Source organism: Siniperca chuatsi, linkage group LG4 (assembly GCF_020085105.1).
Source record: "Siniperca chuatsi isolate FFG_IHB_CAS linkage group LG4, ASM2008510v1, whole genome shotgun sequence".
Lineage (NCBI taxonomy): Eukaryota > Metazoa > Chordata > Actinopteri > Centrarchiformes > Sinipercidae > Siniperca > Siniperca chuatsi.
In genome coordinates this window covers 18,872,199-18,898,284 of record NC_058045.1, presented here as the reverse complement: position 1 = coordinate 18,898,284, position 26,086 = coordinate 18,872,199, and the positions used below count along the sequence as shown (strand labels likewise).

The 26,086-nt window shown below is 41.6% G+C and overlaps 3 protein-coding genes across 11 annotated transcripts in view; 2 read left to right on the top strand and 1 right to left on the bottom strand.

Annotated features, from left to right (window-relative positions):
* Positions 1-15,711, top strand: part of abcc8 (ATP-binding cassette, sub-family C (CFTR/MRP), member 8) — a 62,972-nt gene extending 47,261 nt beyond the window's left edge. For 2 of the 5 annotated variants that reach the window (XM_044191899.1, XM_044191897.1), the window contains exons 24-39: positions 292-417; positions 652-748; positions 2,729-2,976; positions 5,450-5,616; positions 6,181-6,408; positions 7,251-7,343; positions 8,353-8,455; positions 8,811-8,924; positions 9,910-10,030; positions 10,478-10,608; positions 10,717-10,795; positions 11,013-11,121; positions 11,814-11,917; positions 13,638-13,771; positions 14,694-14,756; positions 15,425-15,711. In XM_044191899.1, coding sequence (XP_044047834.1) covers positions 292-417; positions 652-748; positions 2,729-2,976; positions 5,450-5,616; positions 6,181-6,408; positions 7,251-7,343; positions 8,353-8,455; positions 8,811-8,924; positions 9,910-10,030; positions 10,478-10,608; positions 10,717-10,795; positions 11,013-11,121; positions 11,814-11,917; positions 13,638-13,771; positions 14,694-14,756; positions 15,425-15,562 — 2,055 coding nt within the window. In that variant the 3' untranslated portion in view covers positions 15,563-15,711. Of the gene's footprint in view, positions 1-291; positions 418-651; positions 749-1,433; positions 1,444-1,695; positions 1,765-2,367; positions 2,517-2,728; positions 2,977-5,449; positions 5,617-6,180; positions 6,409-7,250; positions 7,344-8,352; positions 8,456-8,810; positions 8,925-9,909; positions 10,031-10,477; positions 10,609-10,716; positions 10,796-11,012; positions 11,122-11,813; positions 11,918-13,637; positions 13,772-14,693; positions 14,757-15,424 lie in introns of all 5 variants that reach the window. The other 3 variants (XM_044191895.1, XM_044191896.1, XM_044191898.1) reach the window with 3 other exon arrangements.
* Positions 15,712-15,846: 135 nt separating this feature from the next.
* On the top strand, positions 15,847-18,445 carry kcnj11 (potassium inwardly rectifying channel subfamily J member 11). Its single transcript, XM_044191908.1, has one exon. The coding sequence runs from the start codon at positions 16,914-16,916 to the stop codon at positions 18,072-18,074; it is 1,161 nt and encodes a 386-aa protein (XP_044047843.1). The 5' UTR covers positions 15,847-16,913; the 3' UTR covers positions 18,075-18,445.
* Positions 18,446-19,262: 817 nt separating this feature from the next.
* mob2a (MOB kinase activator 2a) overlaps positions 19,263-26,086 on the bottom strand; it is a 65,495-nt gene continuing 58,671 nt past the window's right edge. For all 5 annotated transcript variants that reach the window (XM_044191893.1, XM_044191891.1, XM_044191892.1 and 2 more), the window contains exons 4-5: positions 22,257-22,381; positions 19,263-21,116 (exon numbers count right to left, since the gene is read on the bottom strand). In XM_044191893.1, coding sequence (XP_044047828.1) covers positions 20,797-21,116; positions 22,257-22,381 — 445 coding nt within the window. In that variant the 3' untranslated portion in view covers positions 19,263-20,796. The remainder of the gene's footprint in view (positions 21,117-22,256; positions 22,382-26,086) is intronic.

Sequence of the window (26,086 nt, the reverse complement as noted above, 5' to 3'; positions counted from 1 at the left end):
ACAGAGATATTTGCTGCTATTATCTTAACCAACTGGATAAACTGTAGAGTTACAGACCTTTTACTATTTAATAGTCGCAATAATTGATAAGATTGTCCATTTGTGATGCTGTTATCTTTTTCATGATGTAAACATTTAATTGTTTCATTTGGGATGCAGTTTATCTCAGAAAGACCCCTGAGCAAATAAAGATTGATGTACAGTATCAGCTAATACCAAAGATTGCATTTATTCAATCTACTTTTGTTTGTGTGTGTGTGTGTGTGTGTGTGTGTGTCTGTATTTTACTAGATCATTGCCATGAAAGATGGCACCATCCAGACTGAAGGGACTCTAAAGGACATTCAGAACTCTGAGCCTGAACTCTTTGAGCAGTGGAAAACCCTGATGCACAGACAGGACCAGGAGTTTGAGAAGGTGATTAATGACTGGACATTCAAAGTGCTGATGAATCCTTACCAACTTTGAAGCCGCCTTTTATGATCTTTGTGTTTGTTCATTTAAGAGTTTTTAGATTCAGGAGAGGTGCAAACAATCCAGTGCTGCTCGGAATGAAAGTTTGATTACCTGGATGTTTGCTTAATATCTTAAAAGATTGTAGTCTTTAGTATTCTGGGGAGAATCAGATGTTTGTCTTTATGTGTCCTCCAGGAGACGGTGGCAGCAAGTATGACAGATCTAGAGAGGAAAAACCTGCGGAGGGCCATGTATTCCAGAGAGGCCGCCAGGACTGAAGAGGACGAGGAAGGTGAGAGGTCACAGGTCACAACGATAACAACAGTAAACAACATCTTGATTACAAGTGTGGATGATTATAATGTGTATGTGTGTGTATACTGATAATAATAAAGGCAGGGTATCATTTCCCTTCTCCTGTTGTGTCTATTTGCTGAGGAGCAGCACCTGTTACATTAAAGCTTAAAGGGACAGTTCACCCCAAAATCAAAAATACATATTTTTCCTCTTACCCGTAGTGCTATTTATCCATCTAGATTGTTTTGGTGTGAGTTGCCGAGGTTTGGAGATATCAGCTGTAGAGATGTCTGCCTTTTTTTGAAAATAATTTGACTATATGGCACTCAGCTTGTGGTGTTCAAAGTGCCAAAAAATACATTTGAAAAACTCAACAGTAATGTCTCTTTCCAGAAATTATGACCCGTTTACTCAAGATAATCCACAGATCTTGTTCTTAGCAGTTTCATGTAGGAATTATTTTCTCTCTACCGATAGTTCCTGCCGATATCTCCAAAACTCGGCAACTCACACCAAAACGTATATGTATGATTTTGGGGTGAACTGTCCCTTTAAGCTCATCAGCTTATTTTCAGTGTTTACACCTGCTGCAATTTTAGCAATGATTTGAATGACTACTAAATCCCTATATTTCTTTCTTTTCCCTTGTTCTTTATTTATTCTAAACTGTCTATGTAAAGCAAAAATTACGTGAGTGTTAAATGCTCCAGACCTCTTGCTCTCTCTGGGTCTGGTGTCTGGTGTCTTGGCTTCTCTTTAGACTTTCTCAGCAACTAGATATGACACCACCGTCTCTCTAGCAGCCTCCTGTTGTGGCTAAACACTGAATCTGATCCTTTACCTGTGTGTATCTCTGCTGGTGAATGTGCGGCTGTAGTGGAAGGTGATAAGGTGCAGTGGCTGTACTCTTTATCTGTGTTCTGTGTTGTCTCCCGTGTGCTGGTGGCACCCCTGCGTGGACTTGTGCGATGGCTCCAGCATCAGGTGCTGCCCTCATGTTCGATGGAGCAGGTGTGGCAAGAAAGCATGAACTGAAAAAAAAAAAAGCAAAACAAGTCTGTGGCATTGTGACGCTGCAAGCAAAGCTGTGTCAGCTTCTCCCACCATCTTAGAATCTCATCGCCCATTTAGTCTTTTCTTTTTCTCACTTCTTCCCCAAACATGTCACCCCTGCATCTCAAAACCTACTTAATGCCAGCATGATTGTACAGTAGATGATGGTAGCAGTAGTCTGTTTAGCCCTGCTAGTCATTCTCTCCCTTTCTTTTTCTCCTCTACTCTCCTGCTTCCTCTCTGCCAGCTTGTCGGAGCCTCCCAGACTCCCACATGCAGCCTCATGCTCCAAAGCTTGCCTCATGATGTGATGTGATATTTTTACATCGGGGTGGGGAGGAGGCAGGAGGTCGTTAACATTAGCTCCTCAACCCCAGGTAGTGTGTCATGGCTGCGCTGTTGCCCCTGAAAAACACGCCATTCATGGGAATGAGCATCTGCTTGGTGTTGAAGAACTTGAATAGAGATACTGTAGCGTGTAGTATACTTTCTCTGTGGTTTCTCCTCTCCTTTGGCCCTCTTCCTCTGTTATTTTGTCTCTTCTCTCCTGTCCTGTGCTAGAAGTGGTTCATCAGACAGACACAGGAGGACAAAATCTGAGAAATGTGTCAGAAAAAGAAGGACAGAGAGAGAAAACGAAGATAATGAAATGTCTACTGTAGGAAGGAGGGTAGGAGGAGGAACGTCAGAAATGTCAGAGCATATGAGCAGTGAGTCACAGCAGAGGAGATCACAGTTAAATACAGATATCGTTTATGTAAAGTAACAGGCACAGTCATATTCTTTTCCAATGATAATGTGCAGTCATTTTAGAACACAATAAATCTGTAACTGGGCCTGACCAAATCTCACACTTAAAATAAAAACCAAAAACTAAACCTAGACTCTTTAACATTTTAACTCATCTCTGTCTTGATCCCAGAGGAATCCGTGGAGAGTGATGATGACGACAACCTGTCGCAGGTAATGCGTCAGCGCGCAACCATCCCCTGGCGCTCCTGTGGCACCTACCTGTCGTCCGCTGGGCTCCTCCTGCTCACCCTGCTCCTCCTGTCACAGCTCCTCAAACACTCCCTCATGGTCGCCATCGACTACTGGCTGGCACACTGGACGTCACGCGTCATCAAGGCCAAGATCGAAGCCACAGCTCGAAACTGTACCGTCGTTCAGGTGAAAAACTGAAAGGGTTAAGAATTGATTGAGATGATTTGTTGTCGTCTGGCCAGAATGCTTTTTGTTTTCGTGTTGATCAGCAGTTTCATAAAGTCTTTTCCGCTCGATTGTCACTGACTTTAAGGGGGCATAAATAACAAACAGGTGCTAGATTGTTGGTCAGACAAAACAAGCAATTTGATGACATCACCGTTGTCTTCAGGAAATTGTCACAGGCATTTTTAACTATTTCTGACATTTTATATACCAAGCGATTAATTGGGAAAAAAAATCTGCAAATTAATTGATACTGAAAATAATAGTTGCAGCCCTTATTTAAAACAAACTCATATATAAAAGTAGAAAACAGTTAATCATATCAATGCAATTTTTTGAGAACAGGCCAGAGTGAAATTACATAACAGTTTTCTCACTAATTCTCCTGTGAATCTCAGTTGAGCGGAGCTGACCTAAAACACAAACAGTGCCAGCTCCAGATGGAGCGTTTGCTTACACACCCTGAAGCAACTGCAGCTCGGACTCATCTGCATGTTAGAGACACAAGAATGCATTAATGGAGTCTCTCTGGCAAAATGAATAAGCAGTTTATAAAGGGATGTTTACTTTAAGTAAGAGCTTGTATGAGGCTTCACATGTGGCTGTCGAAGACGATTCAGAGAAAGTGCTGCTGAAATGTAAAGATTCAGAGGTTTCATTCACGTAGATTGGCTTGTGAAAAACATCACAACTGATATGACCTGAAATAAACCCATATCCTGAGTGCATGAGTAAAAGATAGTAAAAGACAATTTGTCATCTACATAAACTTCTTTAAATCTTTAACAGAGGCTAAAGACAGAGAGTCAGCTGGGGTTTGGGGACAGCAGGTCAAAGTGTCCTCCTGTCGAATACAAACAGTGCTGTGCGTCTCTCCTCCACTTCTCTCTTTCCTTCTCTCACACACCCAAGCACACACTGAATGTACAGTTTAGTGCAGATAGATTGTCGCTTGAATGCCGAGGACATCTTGTCTGCCTGAGCTTCAGAGTGTATTTGCCAACCTTATCTAATCTACGCTGTGCTGCAGACTAATCCATGTGGGGACACTCAGAGGTCCTGTTCTACTATCAAACACAAACTCTGACACTTCATGTAACTGCCAGGCCGCTGTCTGACACCACAGAGAGGATTTTTAAAACTAAATATTCACTTCACTGTAAAGGCACTTCTATCTTATCTATTCTATGTATTTAAATACCTGTAAATCATTTTGTGAGTGATATCAGGTTTCAGTCCTGCATTTTAAAGATTGGTTGTGACGTGAATTTCTTTACATCTAGATCACTGATTGTGCCCGTTTGATATGACAAATTACAATTTTGATGTCTGGAATACCAAATTTATTGAGAAATTAAAATGCTAATTCATGGTTTCAGAACATTCATTCTTGATATTATAAATGTAGTTATTGTCAAAAATAATTGTTTGATATTATGAATTCTATGGAAGTCTAAGGATAGAAAGAGTCGTACACTGTGCAGAACGTAAAGCCCTCTGAGGCTTGTGATTTTGGGGTCTATAAATACAATTGGCTTGATTTGACATGGTTTGATATCACAACTTTGAAATGCAATGCTTAATATGAGAACATTGTATTATTGATTCAGAAATTCAATTTAAAAAATGGTTGTTTAGGCAGACATAGAAGTAATTTATAATCACATGTTCTCTTTACTGTCCAATCATTCACAACTTATCCCATTCATGTAGGTGATCCATATTAGGTAGCCGGTTGCTCCAACACACACACTGCTCCTCACTCCTGTATCACCTGCCACCTGCAATTTAATTCCCCCTCCCCAGCCGCCTCCAGCGTTAGCATTAGATGCAGTGTCAGGAGACGTTCTCTGTGGTTGTTCATTAAATGTTGTTTATCTCAGGCTTTGTGATCTCTGTCAAGGATTTGTTCCAGTGCATCACATGAACACGAATCATCCTAAAATAAGTGGTTAAAACTTGAAGTCAGTGTCCTGATTGAAATAGATTTTGGGTTGAATTTTGACCCATTTAAATTCAAATTGGATTTTAACTGGTTGTATTTAAATTTCTGATATCATAAATGGATATTTTATCTGCTGAAAAGGGATTCTGTGAATACTTAAAGAAGGTAGAAAAGCTTAAGACAGAATCAGTTAAAGCACAAAAAGAAGTGGGAGGTAAATTGAGGAGAAAGTGGAGAAGCTCAGAGCTTCTTCTTGTTTAAATATTGCCAGATTAGGTTTTAAAGCTTCACTGGCTTTTGTCAAATTATACAGATAATTTTTAACCAGCCTCTGAGTTTAATTATGCTTGTAATTACAGTACAAGCAAACTGAGTGGCAGGAACACTCCCACTCTCTCTCATTTTCTCAAACAAACGCACACACACACACACACGCACACACAAACACAGTTGCAGTCATGTCTGTAATAACACCCCCCCTCTATGTAGGACTGCGGCTTCAGTCACTCGTGGTATCTGTCAGTGTTCAGCGTGCTGTGCTGCCTGGGCATCGTCCTGTGTCTGGCCACCTCCGTGGCTGTGGAGTGGACTGGTCTCAAAGTGGCCAAGGAGCTCCACCACAACCTGCTCAACAAGATCACACTGGCCCCCATGAGGTACGACTTTTCAGCGCGTATGTGCGCGTGCATGCTGCAGCCCGCACTCATGACGTGTGACAGAGGCAGAGAGATATGTGCTCGCTGACAGTGTGTGCTAAAACTGATCATTTAATAGAGGAAACACAGTTAAAAGCACCTTTTTTCACCCCATTAATCAGAGCACCATCTGTTGACCCTTACACAAAACCTGGGAGACATCACTTACATAGAGACGCTCACATGCACATAACACACCTGCATGTACTGTATAAACACTCACATACACAGCTGACTAAGCAGATCTATTCACATATATTATTGTCTTATTGTCAGCATGTGGAAATCTCTAAAATATAATTATACACTAAGGATTTAGTGTATTTTGGGGAAAAATATTACCTGGAAAAAAGTTTTGAAATGATATTACTAATTAGATAAGATTATTGAATGAAACTGAATTCCTGAGGGTAAATTAATATCAAAATATTGTAAAAGATTTTGTATTTTTGATCAGAATCCTCATCAGAGTTCATTTTCAGAGGAAACAGATGAACTGATCCATCGCTGTTTTCATCTCTCCAGGCTGTTTGAGACGACTCCGCTCGGCAGCATCCTCAACAGGTTTTCCACAGACACAAACACAATCGACCAGCACATCCCCACCACCCTGGAGTGCCTCTCCCGCTCCACCCTGCTGTGTGTGTCCGCCCTGGGCGTCATCTCCTACGTGACCCCTGTCTTCCTCATCGCCCTCCTGCCACTGGCCGTCGCCTGCTACTTCATCCAGAAATACTTCCGGGTGGCCTCCAGGTGAGTCAGACGGAACGGATATCACAGACTGTATGTTTACATTGTCAAATGTCAAATAAGGGCTGTAGCTACCACTGAGGACACCAAGGTCACGTCCTCTGTGTTCTTTCTGGGAACGTCTGGGTTTTTATGACCTGTGGAGAAGTTTACATTCTACTATTACACACAAATAACACAGGATGGGTTTTTAAAAAGGCTGACTCTGGTATTTTTTATGACTCAACGTATCTGAATTTTTCTGCCCAAAAATATAAAAACATTTCAATAAAGTAAGAGGTATTATGTATTTCTCCACTATAATTATTTTCCTGGGAGTGTGGAGAAGGCTTTGAAATGGCATTTAGATCATTACATGTACATTTAACAAGAATATAATTGAACAGTTAAATAAATAAAATGTTAAACCTGAGACAGAGTCCCCCATTAGAGTTAAGGGATTCCTCATATGGGACAGACGTTGAAATTAGAAATTTGATTTGTTTTGTCAAATTAAAACTCTTGACAGGATGTGAGATTTGTCCTTTTGTCCCTGTTGGATGGAGACATTTGATTTGGAGTAACGAAATAAATATTCTTTTTCAAAATGAAATTATTAGCTCAGGGATCATAGTGGCTCAATGCAATTTTGAAAAATAGATAGCTTCTAAAAGCTTACAGTATATATTTACACCTTTCCTTTATGCGGCACAAGCTTAATTAAAGCCTAATTTGTTAGAGCCTAATCTCATGGTGTTTTTTCAGTATGCTGTCCTCGCCCCTCCAACATTATGACCTTTGATATTAATCGAACTTTGCTTCAGTTGATATTTCCCTCTCTACTGCGTCCTCTGTATTCTGGTCAGGGACCTACAGCAGTTGGAGGACAGCACCCAACTCCCTTTACTCTCCCACTTCTCTGAGACAGTGGAAGGTCTCACCACTATAAGGGCCCTCAGGTAATTATTACTAACAAGTCGAACTATCTGTGCATTGTTAGTAGAGGATTATTGCACAACATTGTTTAACTGGAATATAAACTCTCAAAGTTCTCCTTCACTCAGAAATGTGCTTATTGTTGCTTAATTTCGATATTTGAGATTGATATGACAAATTGATCTGTGCAGAATCGTGTATGTGCAGAGTCTGACACTTGAAGGCTGTTTTCACATTATTTCTCTGAGCTCATCTTAAGTCTGAGTTTAACACATGTACGTATGAACTAGTTTGGAAGCCAGTCGTGGTCCAGTATGTAACTTGCACAGGTGTGATGTGGAAACTTGAAACCTCCACTGAGAATAGACTGTACAGTGAAGTAGGAGACATCTTGTGTCCAGCACTTTAACATTTGAAACAAAAAATATTTGCCAGACACAAGTATTTTTTATGTCTTCCAACATGTCTGGAGTTGAATGTGTTGTCTTTATAGGCAGAAATGCTTTAAACCTTATTTCAAATGTTATATTTTTGGTGCAGACTCATTTTTGTAAGGTATTTTCTTATCGAATGATCATTTCCATTAAATCTCCAGTGTAAATTCAGTTGTATTGACCTCCCTTTAGTTGACATTTTTAACTTCCTCTCAGAACCCACAAATCCACCTGCCCTCATGGTTTTGTAAGACTAAGATCCTGCATATTTAATATTTAATGCCATGGGTCACAGTAGGTTGCTTTAGATGCAGTGTTGGATGGTGAAATGCTGTTCAGCTGTAAAACTACAATATTGTGTTGTTATCACTTGAACTGTGTTATTTTTACTATTTCACTTCCTGCTATAATAATAATATATCTATCATTCAAAACACAAGTCCTTAAGTTTAATAATTCTGAAAATATTTCCTCATAATTGGTTCATGCTGACACTGAGCCAGTCAGGATGCAAAATGGCAGCACAGAGTGCAGGCAGGTGGACTCTCAGGACATAGAAGCACAAATAAAACTGAGACGTGTCTTTTTCCATTGGCAGGTATGAGCCCAGGTTCAGACAGAGGCTACTGCAGTTCACTGATGCCAACAACATCGCCTCTCTCTTCCTCACAGCAGCCAACCGTTGGCTGGAGGTCCGCATGGTAATGATCCGTCTGCTGTTCAGTTCTTTAAGATTCAGATCAGTCCTGTTTAATGTTTGTCAGCCAGCAGCTGATTCACATTTTTGTTGATGTTGCCGGGTAACTGCTCTCTCTATTGGAATACTGAGAAAGTGAATTTTTCATCGTCTTATTAAGATCATATTCCACGTTCATGTGCTGTTTTATGTATCGACTGCATGCTGCTCTTTTTTCAACATGTCCTTCTTTCTCGTCTGTTGACATTAAACTGATCTACTGTATAATAATGGATCTGCGTTTATGTTATTTACCTTTTTGAATGATTCCCTGGCTCGTTATCTTCTTGCTGTAAAGTTGACATTGTCTCTCTCTGCAGGAGTATGTTGGAGCCTGTGTGGTGTTGGTGGCAGCTGTAGCCTCCATCACTAACTCTCTCTACTACCAGCTGTCCACCGGTCTCGTGGGACTGGGACTGACGTACGCACTCATGGTGAGACTGTGTGTGTATGTGTGTGTTGTTTTTTTTTTGCTTGTTTACCTGCACTCTTTAAAGACAATACAGGTGGTTTTACATGTTTCAGTTGCAAATTGTGCATATTCTACATCAAAGTTTTTATATTTAGAGTGTTTTGTTCTGCTCTCGGTATATTTAACTATATTTTTAATTATAATTACGACTCATACATGAAAAACTTGATGAAAATCATATTTTAAAAATGCCACTTGAAACACAAACACTCTGTTTAACCATTTTTTTATACATACTTGGGGGAGACAGATGGAGAGATTATATCTCCCTTTCTTTTCTCGCAAGAGAAAATATGTCAGAATGTAAAATGAGTCTGAATTAATATAAAATACTGCATATTGAAGTTCCTTTTACAGTTTCTTGCACCTCTTCATCCATAGTAGAAGATGTCTGTAAAACTTGTTTCTGTCTCACTATATTGTTTCTGTCCAGTGAAAACCATGTGTCTCCAAATTTGGTGTTTTTAAAATGTTCAGATAAACTGAAGAATGAATTGTTAAGAAAATTCTTCTAGATCTTATGTTACATAAATCATTTAAAAACCCATTGGACTATCTGAAAAATAAATTATAACAAAACTGAAAACAGAGCTGTTTTTCTTAGCTCATTATGGAGATACAAGGTTTTTAGGACAGTGATGATGTGAAAAGTGTAGTTGAGCTAAAACATGCAAAGCCACTGAATCTCTTACACCCTGAAATGCAACAACATTGTCCAGCTAGTGTCCAGAATCATTTATGTTTTTTAATATTTGATATAATCAGATACATTCTTCTTTATTTAATTCTTTAACATTTACCATATTTTCTGTTTATGGTGAATTAATGATTGAATATTGGTGTTTGTGAAGTGAGAGGCCTAGCACGCCCAGTGTGTGCCTAGAGTGACATTTACCCAACTTGTCTCTACTTCCTCTCCTCCGCCTCCTCCCCCCTCAATGTATCAGGTATCCAACTACATGAACTGGATGGTGCGTAACCTGGCAGACATGGAAGTACAGCTTGGCTCAGTCAAGAGGATTAACGGCCTGCTCAAAACTGAACCAGAGAATTACGAGGGGCTGCTCAGTGAGTGCAGCAACACAGTTACAGTCTTAAATGAAACCTTCTTTCACTAATTGAGCAGGTGCACAACAAAATCACACCTGCTTTCTTGTCTGAGGTTGAAGGTTTCATGAGTTAGACTACATTTACTCCACATTCATCATTGTCAGCTCAAGTGGGGTATCATAGTGCTCATTAGAAATGTATCTTTATCCCCCTTTAGCTGTTTTTTTTTATATCAGTTAATGCCTTTATATCTCCTAATCTATCTTACATGCATGTTTTCTTTTTGCCAGAAGGGATTTTGCAAAGAGGTCAGCGGCTGTTCAGCATTAAGATGCATTGATAATGAATTTAAACATAATAAATCATCATATTGACCGAGCGGTTTTCCTCTAGTTTTTGGCTTCTTGACGGATAAAAAAAGGACTTAAAAGCTAAAATCCACCGATGTTTCTGTGTCTGTCTCAGCTGTGTCTCAGGTCCCTGACGGCTGGCCCCGGCAGGGAGAGATCAAGATCCAGAATCTGAGCGTACGATACGACGCCACACTGAAACCTGTGCTCAAAAATGTCAATGCACACATCAGCCCTGGGCAGAAGGTAACCAGACTGGGGAAACCTGTGTATTAAAATGCAGAAATGCACATGCCAGAAAAATTAATGATTGAATGTTGGTGATAGTGATGAGTCAGACTTGTTTGTTTTCAGGTGGGGATCTGTGGCAGGACAGGCAGCGGAAAATCCTCTTTCTCCCTGGCCTTCTTCCGCATGGTGGACATGTTTGAGGGTACAGTAAAACATCAACACTTAAATTGAAGTTAATGTGAAATGTAGTTAATTAAAAAGGCTTTTCAAATTCTATGAGAAGGTTTTTACATGCAAGTTTAGCAAGAAAAGGCTTTGTTTACTGATGTATTAAATGCTGAGAATTTTCTCTTTATTACTGCACTTTGTAATGTAGTCTATGTGTTTGTGTGTGATTCATGTTTTTTTTTCTTTCACAGGGAGGATTGTGATTGATGACATCGACATCGCCATGCTGCCTCTGCAGACCCTCCGGTCTCGCTTGTCCATCATCCTCCAGGACCCCATCCTGTTCAGCGGCACCATCCGGTACGATGAAATTGAATTTACCAGCAGGACAACGCCTCAAAGAGAATTAGATTTGGTGATACTGATAATCTATTTTAAGTAGAAGGGAGAACACACAGAACATTTCCAGTAACAGGACCAGTTGGCAAACTGTGACTCACTTCAAAGACACTTATCCTAAGCATGAGAAAAGCCAAGGGTTTGTAGATAAGAGGACATTCCTCTGAAAACTCCACTGCAGAGGTTTATTTTTAGGCTTCAGCGGCAGTGACCACAAAAGCGTTGTCATGTTGGAGAAGAACAGATGAGGAGAAATTAAAGAAGTTGTGTGATGCTGTCAGACTAGTTTTGAATATTTCAGTCATGTAAAAGTATACTTTTGTGTAAAGTTGATGTGCATGTTTGGGGTCTCTGCAAAGCAGAGGGAGAGCTGGACATTTCTGAGGCCGGCAAATTGAAAGGAGATGTTGGATGGGTGATGCAGAGAGGAGGCATGTCATGTGTGAATGTAGCAATGCAGCTCAAGTTGACTGTCTGAACTGGCTCATAGGCTTTGCTCCATTTATTGAAATATTCATTACAAATAAATTAGATAGAGAAACCTTAGTGTTGAATGAAAGGAAGGGGTATGTTGAAGGTTTAGGTTAAGGATAACCTATGTAGCTAATAAAAGTTGCACAAGTGTATTAATATGCGTGTTTGTGTGTGTGTAGGTTCAATTTGGACCCAGAGATGAAGGCTACAGATGAGATGCTCTGGGAAGCTCTGGACATTGCTCAGCTGAAGCCTGTTGTTAAATCCCTTCCAGGAGGCCTGGGTGAGAAAATGTGTTTGTTTTAATGTGTGTGTGTGTGTGTGCGTGCGTATGTGCACGTGCGTGTGTGTTTGTACACATGACTTGTATGTATGGCATGTCTGTTGCTCTGGCTGAAATTTCTTGTAATAACTTTGGTGATCTTCTGATTTTTGTTGGACTTTTTAGAGCTAATCAGCACATGGTAGCATGCCAACATGCTAAACTAAGATGGTAAACATTATACCTTCTTAACATTAGCATTTTGGCATTGTCATTGTTAGCATGTTAGCATGCTGATGTTAGCATTTAGCTCAGCAACGCTGTGCCTAAGTACAGCCACACAGAGCTAGCATGCCTGTAGACTCTTGTTTTCCCTGTTAACGAGTCTCTTCTTTGGTGTTTTCTCAATCCAAACCAAGGGTCTGAGGATAGACGGTGTCGTATGCTATACAGATGGTAAAACCCTTTGAGGCAAATTTGTGATTTTTGTGACAGACAAGATAGGACCAATATAAACAAATGTATTACACATGCAACTGCTCATAGTTATTTCAATACACTAGCAAATGATGCAGTATATAAGTTAATTGCATGGCAATCTGTACAATAAATACAATAATTCTCCGCGGTCACGTGTTATCATCATGTCAGCTGCTGTATCACAGTACACGAGCATTAATTTTTTACCTTCCTTGTCAGAGCTGTATTATGTGTGTAGCTGGTTCTTAGAGCACAGTTTTACAGGCGCATTATTCTTAGCTCACCGCAGGCCGTGGTTCTGACACAGGAGACCTGACAGTTGCAGACTGCAGCAGTCTCAGGATCAGATCAGATATTAGCCGTCTGCCTCTTCAGCAGACTTCACCTACATACATGCATGGTGTCTTACTTTAGCTCCTGTTGGTTTGCAGTTTATCACTCAGTTCTTTATGTCTGTGTCATCCTCTACACTTTTCTCATAACAAAACAGAGAAAACCTTCTCTACTCTGGTGGAATAATAGACTGCCGCTGCTCATCTCACCTGAAACCTATTTTAGAAACCTCCTTTCACTTGTCTTGCGTGACTGACGAATATGTGTGTGTGTGTTGGTGTGAAACTGAGCTACTCACTGCTTTAGTTTATGTTCACTGGTGCAAAATGTTCACTAAGACATTAATCTGTAACCCAGGAGTTAATGGCTAATTAATTTTACCCTTTAATTTATTTAAAGTAACAGTACAGTGACAGTGTAGAGTCTCATGTTGCATATAAAGCAGAGTCAGGAAGTCTTTGTTACTGCAGTGATGGAGAAAAATGAATGTTTTACTTCATCATACGGTATACTTATTTAATGCTAAATACATTTTTATTTTCTTATATTTATATGTTTAAAAGAAATCCCTGTTTAACATGCATGTGATCCTGATTACTGCTGTATATTTATTTATATGAATCCAGACTTTGTGAGATAAACCTCAAAATGTGCCATGTCCCACATCAACTTTCTGTTTGAGTGATAGCTCACTGGAGAGCAGTTTAGTCTTTCAAGCATCGTTTTATGACTTGGCCTCATTCACAACACAGAGATGTGAATAGAAAATCAATACGATATTGATCTGTAAGCCAAGAGATAATGGCCAATTAACTTTGTCCTCTCATTTAGCTAAAATAATAGTTTATTGTTATGTGTTACGTATAAAGCAATCTGTACATCTGTATACTGTTTCATGCATAAATATTTAAGTACTCCCCCCCTTTAGATGCCCAGGTGACAGAGGGAGGAGAAAACTTCAGTCAGGGCCAGAGACAGCTGTTCTGTCTGGCCAGAGCCTTCGTCAGGAAGAGCAGCATCCTCATCATGGACGAAGCCACTGCATCCATAGACATGGCAACGGTCAGTGTGTTATGGGTGGTAGAGAGACACACTGAGGAAATCAGCTATAAAGGGAAAGATGACAGGGTGAAGGAAATTAGAGAAACTGAAATGGAGGAGCCGGTGGAGACAAGAGGTTCACTCAGTGTGAGGGGTGAAGCAAAGTTCACCAGGTAATTTTCATCTGTTGGCATGGAAACAAAGAACAATGAGGAAAAGCAGACAGATGGAGACATTTATAAAGAGAAAACCACTTAGCTTAACAGCCTTCGAAAATCTAAAGGTGTATTCACATATAATTGAAGAGTTAAGTTATTGACAGATAGAAAATCTGCTTTTTTTGTCTCTCAACTGATCATAAATGAAAATATTAACAGCATCTGACAAACATCAATAATTTAGATTTAGTTGTTGTCTAGTGTTTGTTTAAAGCATTAATCTGTTATTATGGGAGTGACAGCAGGATCAAGTCAGGTTTGGATCACAGGGTTGGACCTTTAACTGACGCTTTTTGAAAGAAGAGGAGGATAAAAAGAAAGCCAGAGTGGAGGAGGTGTGCATGAAGCAGACAGCGAAAGAATGAAATGGAGGGAAAATACTCCAGAGCCTGAGGGGAGTCAGTGTCAGCAAATGGCCGCTTCTTTCTTAAGACCCTCTCCTGAATGATCGGTCACAAAGAGCGACATTTCTAGCTTTCAATAAGCTGCACTGCCCTCGAGGAAACACAGTTGAGCGTTTAATCAGGCCCACCAAGATGAGGAACAAGAGAGGTGACAGTTTGAAAATAAGTTTCAAGAGGTTGAACAGTACATGTTTTTTTAAACCAGCATGAAGGAACATGTTTTACTTCATCTCCCACATGTACTTTTGCTTTTATTCTCAGTCAACATGAAAGCAAGTTTGTGGAAGTCAACCTCCTCTCCCTGTGCTTCTGTCCTCACAGGAGAGCATCCTGCAGAAAGTGGTGATGACTGCATTTGCTGACCGAACAGTAGTTATCATAGCAGTGAGTATCTCCCCCACACTGTGCCTGTGCGTAAGGCATTTACAGTAATGCATGCAGCTCTCCCCCTGAGAGCGCTGACCTTCGTCCTGCACTGCTGATGTAAAGCTGTAAACAAATGCAGCGTGGACAAAGAACTATTTCTGCAGGATTGTGCTGAAAATGAAAAAGGTAAGAGAGAAAAGTAGGAAGGGGGAAATCAGAGCAGATGCCAGACTTCCAGGACACATTTTCCTCTGGATTCTTAAGGTTATTTCATGATAAAGTCATCGGAAAGATCATCCATGAATGTTAAAATGTCAGAACTCTTCACTTTAGATATTTCACATGAACTAATCATGAAAAAGGAACCTGTGATGACTCGAAAAGCCTACTGTAACCTCTGGTATTTACTGTGGAAGCACATTTTCCTGAACCAGAACCTCCTATTTCAGCTCCTACTTTATCATAACAGCCAGTTTAATTACATGTATATTGTACTTATCTGTGTAAAAATGACTCAATTATGTACAGTAAGACATTTGTGTGATAAAGCAATGAATGTTTGTTTCTTGGGACTCATTTAGGATGTCAGCCTGAATTAGTGACAGATGCAGAGTGGAGCAGCTTTCTCTGATGTCTTTCTGTGCTGTTCAGTGTAGTTATTGGTTTTCTTCCCCTCTGCCGCGCAGCATCGCGTCCACACCATCCTGAATGCTGACTTGGTGATTGTGATGAAGCGGGGGATCATCCTGGAGTACGACACACCCCAGGCCCTGCTGGACAAAGAGGACAGCGTCTTCACCTCCTTTGTGCGAGCGGACAAGTAGCACAAGAAGAGAGAGGGAAAGCATAAAAGGAAGACATTCAAAGTGCAATTGACCCATGGAATATACTCCTTTTATTTTTTAATCATGTTGTATTATATTTGTACATAAAAAAGCTAATTCTTTGTTAATAAAACATAAATTATCATGTACATTTGTGTTTTTAGTTGGGGTTGTTTGGGGAAAGGACTAGGATTAAGACTAAAGTGATAGAAATGTCTTGGGGTTTTTTTGTGCTTGTGTGAGTGAGACTTTTTGGCCTGTACAAAACAAATGAGTCATCAGTGGATCGCAGGTTTAAAATGACCTGGAGCAGAGCTGAGGAATACATAATGCTGTCCAGCAAGACGAGGCAAAGAGCCAGAAACACAGCATGGTGATCATCTTCATATACTCAAGGGTGTCACAGTGGGATGAGAGGCTGCACCTGCTGCAGCCAGGACTGACATCTGACATTAGACATTATATGGATGCCTGAGGAGCACAGTGGCCTGTTGAATAAAGTCTTTCCATGGGTGGTATGAAAAGGAGAAGGAACATCAGATTTCAAAACCCAGGACTGGATGTTAATGAAAAGACTGAATCTGGTTCCTGTGGGTAAACAGCCCACTTTCTGTCTATGTAAAGTTTATACCAAACAACCTGAAGATGATTTACTGTAGAGTGCCCTATATTTAACCCATGATATAGTCAGAGTAAGAGCTGCCTGTGGCATTTAGGCTGCACAACTGAACAGTTTTTAATGCGTAATGGGCACACTGCTGCATTCTCATTGAAAATCACAGGAAGGGTACCACAGAGATAGTGGAGGGAGGGACTGCCTCTCCACCTCACAACGTCTCCATCTCACGTTACCGAGCTATAGTGGCGGAGTCAGCACGGAGCCAACTGCGCCAATAAAGCCTGCATTCTCACCCAAAGGCAATAAAACTCAGCTCAGAGGCCCATTTTGCTCCTGTATCAACATTTTATACCTAACTGAATTTCCTCTACGCCCGTAGCCGCGGTGAGTGGGCACCACCGGCGGGTGGATTCACAATAGGACGGGATTGCGTGCCACAACTATGCCCGGTCGGTCGGTGTCGTGAGTGACGGTGGCAGCTGCGGAGCTGGAAGAAGAATATTCTCATGGGACTTCGCGGTTGTGGAGCGCCTGATCTGGAGGCAACGTGAGGAGCGCACATACCTCCAGAAAACAGGCGACAACAAGATTCTCCCTCCCGCGCCCTACAGCTGCCAAAGAGCTGACAGATTGGTAAGAAAAGGCACCGGGAAAGAGAAAAAGACTTCATCTTTCTGCCGGGCACAGACGTTCAAAGACAAAAGGCTGTGGTTTACATAGTATGGGAGCGCTATGTTGTCCAGGAAAGGACTCATTCCTGAGGATTACTTGCTGACACGTTTGGCTGAGGGGGTCGTGCAGCCCAAATTCAAGGCGAAACCGGGGAAAGCTCGGTTCGTCGCCAAGAACGGCACCTGCAATGTGGCGCACACCAACATCCGTGAACAGGGCCGATTCTTGCAGGACGTCTTCACCACTCTTGTGGACTTAAAATGGCTCCACACGCTCATCATTTTCACCATGTCCTTCCTGTGCAGCTGGCTCCTTTTCGGGATGATCTGGTGGCTCATTGCCTTTGCGCACGGCGACTTGGACCAGAGAGGAGACGACTTTGTCCCGTGCGTAACGGACATTCACTCCTTCTCCTCGGCTTTCCTGTTCTCCATAGAGGTCCAGGTGACCATCGGCTTCGGGGGACGGATGATCACGGAGGAGTGCGTCTCCGCCGTCATCCTCCTGATCGTGCAGAACATCGTCGGACTGCTCATCAACGCCATCATGCTCGGCTGCATCTTCATGAAAACTGCGCAGGCCAACCGGCGTGCGGAGACGCTCATTTTCAGCAAGCACGCCGTCATCTCCGTCCGAAACAACAAGCTGTGCTTCATGATCCGCATCGGGGACCTGAGGAAAAGCATGATCATCAGCGCCACCGTGCGGATGCAGGTGGTCAGGAGAACCACCACCGAGGAGGGCGAGGTGGTGCCTCTGGACCAGATCGACATCCATTTGGATAACCCGGTGGGCACCAACGGCGTCTTCCTGGTGTCCCCCCTCATCATCTGCCACGTGATCGACAAGGACAGCCCTCTGTATGACCTGTCCGCCTCTGACCTGCAGCACGAGGACATCGAGGTGATCGTGGTGCTGGAGGGAGTGGTGGAGACCACGGGCATCACCACGCAGGCCAGGACCTCCTACGTGTCGGAGGAGATCCTGTGGGGCCAGCGCTTCGTGCCCACAGTCTCCGCGGAGGACGGCATGTACGCGGTGGACTACTCCAAGTTCGGTAACGCCGTGAAGGTCCCGACACCGTGCTGCAGCGCCAAGAAACTGGATGAGTCAGGTGGCATCGCTCGGTTTAAACTGAACGAGGGCGTCACCTTTCGGGCGTCTGTGAGAAGGCGGCGGGGCACCTCGGTGGTCCGCAGGTCCAGGATGGAGTGCTCTTAAACTGAGGATCCATGTAAACCATGTCTGCCAGCATTTTATATGAGAATTAATTGTTTAAGTTTGAGGATTGTTAAATGACAAAATTATATTTATTTTATAATAAATATCCTCCTTCTGTTATGGATGACCTGTAATCACTAATCCGCATCACATCTCCCCATACAGTCCAATGTATGCACACATCAGCAAGCTTTTTACTCAGGGTCAGTGTGGAAATGCACAAAGACAGAATGCAGAATGAGAAATATGAGACGTGACTGTTATAAAACCTGAGGAGCCCAGAATGATGAAGAGAAAGTCCTATTTGATCTTTTTTTTTTATTATTAAGAGTGACTGTATGTATCTAACAGCAATAAAGGAGCATGCTTCATGTAACGTGTGTTGTGGATGGAGAGGCCAAATATTATGATAAAGGGACACTAACTAGTTGTTGCACTGCAAGTGAGGGGACTCACAGAGTCTGACTGATACTGGAGTTTTGAGGCCGAAAATGTAGTAATGATCCATATCTATCTCTCTCTCTCTCGATATATATATATATATATATATAGATAGATAGATAGATAGATAGATAGATAGATAGATAGATATCTATATATATCTATATCTCTATCTAGATATATATATCTAGATCTATCTATCTATCTATCTATATATATATATATATATATATATATATATATATATAGAGAGAGAGAGAGAGAGAGAGAGAGAGAGAGAGAGAGAGAGAGAGAGAGAGAGAGAGAGAGAGAGAGAGAGAGAGAGAGAGAGAGAGATATTTTAGTACCTAGTATGGAGTTAAAACACAAGCCTACATTTCCCATAATGCAACCAATAACATCTTTTCATGTGACCCTCCCTGCCTGGTTGACTTCCACATCTTTCAAATTTAGCAGGTTTTCTGATATAAATCTGTAGTCACCAAGCTCAAATTGATGTAACCCTAATGACATCATGTTATTTTCCCCCTCCTAATTCACAAAGCTCTTCCAGAGTCACACAGACATTACAGACTGTTTTACAGGCTGAGTAGTGCTCCTCATGATGAGTAAAGTGTATGTAAAATTGGTCGAGGTCCCCTTTAAAAACAGCATAATTTTTATGTGGCTGCACAAAAGACACTGTCTTTCCTCTTGCTTAATATACACCAACATTCACACATTCATACAAAAGACACTGAGGCAGGGTGGCATTTCTCTCTTTTATTAGATTATAATCCGCAGAGCTTAAAATATTAAATTGCTTTTAACTTAGTTAATAATTAAAATACATAAAAACGAGAGCCAGAACTGAAGAACCCTGCAAAAAAAAAATTAAAATAAATAAAAATGGAGAATTATAAACCCACTCCTCCTCCATACAGAGGCTATGTCTGACAGAACCCGCTTGTGATTCTTTGTACAGTAAAGTCCAAGCAGACTGTGCATTTTCTATACATGTGTAATGATACCATTATTATTATTTCTTAACTAATTTTCCTCTGATAATCTTTTAAAAAGCAAATTTTAAAAGGGACAGGTAAAAACAAGTGGAGAAGTGGAGATTTTTAGTTTTGCACCGGGAATACTGGTGACTGTTAAACAGCAGAGCAGCTCCACACCATCTACTCCCACCCCCTCTTTCTGTCTCCATCTCTCCCTCTCTGGGCCTGCAGACATTACCTCATGTCTTTGTCCTTCTGTGCTGCTGGATTGGGTGGTGGTGGTGGTGGGTCAAGGGGCCGCTGCTGTGCTGAATGCCAGCAAACAGCTCTGATTCAGCCTCATACGGGCACCGGTCATTCTTAAAGTATCAGGTTAAATATCTAACATACAATCTTTATATTTTCTTCTCTGTCTCCTTGTTTCTGTGGCGTTCTCTACATGTTTGCTGCCCTCTACAGGTAGGCTCTGGGACATGTTTGTTAGGGGAACACCAGGTGATTATGTGACTGTACTGTAGTTAAACACGATCAACATCTGTCATACGAAGGACTGAGCAGTCTGGTGAACAAGGGACAGAGAATGAAAAAGGAGAGCAACTTCTCTCTGGCAGCAGTGACATATTCTCTCAGGTCCTGAGTAGGAACGCTTTAATCATCCCCCACAGAAACAACCCAAACAGTGATTGGCTAGTATCGCCCCATCAGGCAGTAACGTGGCTCCCTATTGGCCGTGCGCCTGCAGGCCGCCTTCCGCCGCTGCATGAGGAGGGAAGGACAAGCCCGCAGGTGAGCAGAGACGCCTCTTTTCCACACATTAACAACACTGTACAATAGTAGGTTGAAGCAAAGCAGAGCCCCCTTCCTGTACTGTATGTTAGGTAGAGGATGGAGGGAGGTGAAGGGCCGATGGACGCACTGCACCCCCCCACCCCCACAACAAAAAATAAAACTGAATAAAACTTCAACAAAAATAAAAGTGAAATAAAATCAAAAATAAAACATACACATACTTTTTTGTTCCTAGTTTAAATTGCAGAGAAGATGGGAGGGATTTGCCCCTGGGAGGAACGCTCACGCCAATTCCTGCTGGCGTGACAAATCCCTCCCCGCCACCCCAACCCCTGAAAACCCTCCCCCTTCCTTCCGGCTGGTTGGTTGGTGTCATAGCGAAATATAAGGGTAGCGGAAGGTCTCTAAAGTTCTGCTGGCACCGAGGAAGGGGGCCAGGCTGTCTTTCCTTCTCTTCTCTATCTTATCTTCTATCACCCCCCGGGGCTGCTGTCTCACCACCGCCCCGCTCATCTCTCCGTCACATGGTTTTGTGAAGAGGGGGAGGGCGCTGAGGCTGGGTTGGATGGGGCCGGGGTGGGCGCAGGTGGTGGGGCGGGGGTGCAGAGGATTTCGGACAGGTCGTCCATGATACAGGTCTCCTTGGGGTCGACCAGGTTGAATTCCCTTACGAAAACGATGAAATGTGCATACAGAGTGTTCAAGTGGCCCTGCAGGTCCAGAGCCACGGTCTCTTTAAAGTGTGCCCAGTAGAGGTGAGCCAGCACGTGGAACAGGTACCGGCAGATCTTCTTTACCAAGGACTCAAAGGAGTTGGGGAACTCTTTGCCTGCAGGAAGAAAAAGGACACAAAACCGGAAAGACTGGCTTAAGCACAGGAATCACCAAGAGGAAGAAATATGTAAGGACAAGGCTGGCGTTGTTCTGTAGTTTTATATGTTATCAACAAATCCCATGAAAGACCAAAATCAACAGTGTGTTAGTTTGTCTCTTAATACTTTCTGACTTCAACCCTGTCTGTGGCTTATTCTTTCCTACTGAGGACGTAAACCTTTAAAAACTGGTCACAAAGATATTGTTTCATTTTTAAAGGAGGCTTAATACTTGCCTTTGCACTGTAGTTTTTAGAAAACGTTACTCAAACAGGAGGAAAAAGTGCATTTGTTGTGGACTATTTTCAGCGGCGGATTAAAACACAGTTGGCACTCTAATATCTCTCCATCTCTAATATTTACGGCAGCAGGACAGTGTATATTGGATCGACTCAACATAAACTACAGCGACCATGTTCATAATAAAGCAACATGTCACTCAGCGCAACAGTGTGGCTTAGTGATGTGTTTTTAATAGTTTTTCACAACAAGGGAGCTCTATGGCACAGAGGAATACTTGTTAGTAGTTTTTTCGGTCTTTTCATGGGATTTGTTGACAATAAGAAAAATATAGAATATCACCAGCCTTTAAAAAGACTAAAAGTATAACCCCAGGCCTTTTGAATAATATCAGAGCTAAAATGACTAGTTGATTAACTGATCAGTCGATCGACAGAAAATGAATCTGCAATGAAATAAATAATTGAATAATAAAGTGAATATTTGCTGTTTTTCTTTGTTTTCTATGATAGTAAAACAAATATCTTTGGATTTTGGTCAAACAAAACAATCACAATATGTCAACTTGAGTTCTGGGAAATTGTAATGAGCATTTTTCACTATCTTTGGATAATACAAACCAAATAATTAATCAATTAATCGAGAAATTAAGCAGCAGATGAATTGATAGTGAAAATAATTGCGAAATGTGGCCCTAAATAATATCACTATAATTTCTTCCAAATGTTTATTGTTGGACCAGCGCTCATTTACTCTATCCCTAAATTTGAACATCTGAAGCAACAGGGGGCAGCAGTACAACATCAGTTACTTCTGTAACCCTTCAGAGGCCCTGCAGGAGATAAACAGACACTCACCGTATTTTGTAGGAAAGATTTCCTCATCTGTGACCAGTTTCTGACAAAGACTCATTACAAAGTCGACATATTGTGGAGCAGTGCACTTCGTCTTCTTCCCCCTCTCGTCATACCAGTAGTATATTCTAGGAAGAGAAAGACAAAGAGAATCAATGTCACATCTGCCTTGCAAAATAACATTTAAGACAAATCATTGAGGTGCAGGATATCATTGCACAACTGTGAACTCAGTTTTAAGTCATCATAATGAATGTTTTGTAAAGAATGCTTGTGGTTCTTCCAGGCAGGAAGAAAAACAACATACAGGTGACCCATGCGATGCAATTAGCCTATGAGACATCGCGTGGCCCTATTTCCTCATTCAAGGAAAAACCCACACTCCCAATGTCGTCTCACTTTCTGAATGACACAGATCAGAATGAAGATACGGTCCAGTGACACTACAAACTGTCTCTTGTGTCTCCTACCAACACATCCTTTTCCAGATATCACGTTTGCGTGTTTTCATTCCAGTGGACTTGCTGAACCCTGTGCCCCCCGGGTGAGTCCCACTGCTCATCAAACATTTCCGACAGGGGTGACCTAGATAAGCTGAATTGCAGGCGGGCGGATTGGAGTCATAGTTAACAAATGTCAAAACAGAAGGTCAGCAGCAGAGAGCTAGTCACGCTAGCAGGTCAGCAGACACCTTCGAGATAGATGAATGAGCAGCAGGCGGCTATTAGCGAACTAACGAGGGAGGAGACAGCGAAACAGGACTGGTAAGGTAACCACAGAGACAAAAGGCGAGCTGACTGATCAGTGAGCTGGAAAGGTCGATTAACGAACAGATAAAGAAATGAGCATGCAGGTGTAAGTGTTAGCAGCGTGGGTCTGGGAGGCAGTGGGGCAGACATTACAAATCTCGAGGAATGTAAAGCGTCCACATAACTGACCCAGCAGGAGGAGACCTACTGACCACAGCACCAGGACCAGACTCTTACAATACACTTACTCACACAGGATTAGGCTGTGTGTTTGTGTGGGAAAGACACTGACAACTACAAACATGCCTTCTCCACTCCTACACACTCACCCAGACATGATAACACGATGGCCATATACAGTATACAATACTGCCAGAGGATGGCTTACTTACTGTTAATGAACACATAGGTTGGGGCTTGATAGCAGTTTATTGAACACTAATCTTTACAACGTCCTTATTCAATGTATGCAGTTTTTGCTTACTTAATATTTAAAAAAAGAAAAACTTATTTTGTATCTTTTGTATTTTCATTGAATGAACTGGGTTCTAATGGTACTTTTTTGAATATATAACTGTTTTCTCTGTTTTCATGTATTATTTTTTATTTATTTACTATTTATGATTCAATCCCCTGTTTCCTCTGTAATTTTGGAGGTTACAGGGTGGGGTGCTGGTGCTGTGGGTGGGGTTAGGTGGCTATGAAATGTCATCATGGTGGGAATGGTGGCACACTTTACAGTGTGGGGACAAACAATATATACGTTGGTATGTGGCTATATATATCTGGCTGCACCTGCACAGTGTGTATGTTTAAAGGATGTATGATGAAATTCAGGTTCTGCTAGACAGATTACATGTTTGCAATTGAGCTAAATGACTAGCTGAACGTTTTGCACACTCTTTGCAATTAGGACTTAGGATAAAATATTTGATAAGAAGCTTGTAATGAAGCTTAATGAATCTGTGTATTTTACTAACCAAATCCAAAATGGAACCGGCTATAAGAACCCAACGCTAATGAACAGTGTGAGCCCATTACCACACATCTCCGTCTCTCCCACACACACACACCCATCTATCCACCCACCCATACAAATGGGTCTAAATAGCTACCAAATGGTTCTGTTCCCTCATAGCTCATGGAAACATTTTCTTCCAAAAATAGTGCTGAGCTCTGCCTTCGGGCAGGGGCACTGACGCTGCTGTGACTGTGGCTCAGTCAGTTTTCACCACAGAGGGTGAGGGTGGTATGCCGGGAAATGGGCAGTAGGGAAGGTACAATCATAAATGGTGGGCCTCGTCTTTGACAGTAAGTTAAGTTAGTCAAACAAAAATGCATTAAACATTTTAGTTGAATCCGGAGCGGAGCTGTGAATTCTGTGTTTTTCCTCTTGACATTACCTCTGTTTTCCACAGGTCAATAGACAGTGCAAACAAAAACATGTTAATCTACTCTCTCTACTCTTCTCCGCAGGCGAAGCACATTTGCTTTTTCTTTTTCTCAGGGTGTGGGTTAGTAGCAGTAGCTTAAGGTGACAGTGGAAAAATCCACTGTTGACTGAGAGGTTAACTCGTGACAAGTTTGTCTTTCACAGCAAATCTGTCATACATGTGTCATTTCTCAACGGCTGTGTTGTCTGTCATTGATGTCATTGCCATATTTTTGTCCGGGGTGAGCGCATGCACTTGTAGACTGCATGTAATGTGTGCTGTGTAATGACAGTTGTGGTTTTAAGTGTGGGTAATCAGGTTTTTCCAGCCTTCATTATACATGGGGGAAATGAAGGCCTCTCTCCAAAACACAAGGGTTCACACATAAAGACGGCACCCTGCCCTGACTGGGCAAACTAGTTTATAAATACTTGCAGTTAAGTCAGTGTCTTTAGTGTCACACTGTTCTGCTCAGTGGTCAGATTTGATACAAACTAAGCCTACTGCAGCAGCTACACTGGATATGTTTGAAACTTATTGATAGATCTTGAGTAGAGACAGCACATGGCTTCTACCTTTGCCAGACTACAAATTCATACCATGGCTCTTTTAGCCCTTTTATCCTACTCAGACATATGGATACTTTTATTGACTTCATCCACAAGTCAAAAAACGAATACACAGTCACCACAGGCATGACAATATATAGAGTCTGGAAAAAGGCGGCACTCCAGAGGTCAAAAACAACCACAGAATCTAAATTTGTCAGCCTGTGAATAAAATTAATCCAAAATTCTTTTGCTGTTTTTAAACTCTGGAGTGCCGCCTTTTTTCCTCAAAATCTGTGCATCTTCTTCTATAATAACGACGTTATCGATGAGTATGGACAGTGGCACTTGGCAGTTTCTTGACCGGTAAACAGGATATCCTTTCCTCTGGTTTTACAGCCTGAAAACTAGTGTGTAAACTTCTCAGTAGTGTGGTGGTAGCGTTGCTGTTTTCTAAATCAAATAGCTTTTCAGTAGCTTAGCTCTTTTATTGATCAAGTGGTGCAGTAGCGTCCACACAAGCTCCCCAAGAATTTCGAGTAAACGTGAGCATTTCTGAAGATCAAGAGCAGCAGAGCTTTCTGCTGCAGTCTGAAATAAAACTGCTAAGGATCAGTATGTGACGCCACCGTCATACATAGACGTGTATATGTAGCCGTCAGAAGTAATTCTGTATCACGGTGACATCACGTACCAGTCTCTGATAAAGCGGAATACAGACAGGCAAGCTTGAGTTTACACATTCAGGTGATTTCCGAAGCTAATCATCACAATTCTTGCAGTCTGCATACACCAGCCAGCAACTTGTCAACAACTAACCACTAGCAAGCTACAAAATTTTTTCCACATTCTGTTGGCAGAAAGTGAATAAAATTAAGCGTGGTTGGTTTTGGAGCAGTGAGAGCAGAGAGGACAGCTAACTGAAAAATAAATAATTTAATATATATATATATATATATATATATATATATATATATATATATATATATATATATATATATATATATATATATATATATATATATATATATATATATATACACACACAGCTTCTATGTAGTAAGCTACTTTTGCCATGTTGCTGTAGCTTAGCTTGCTACATT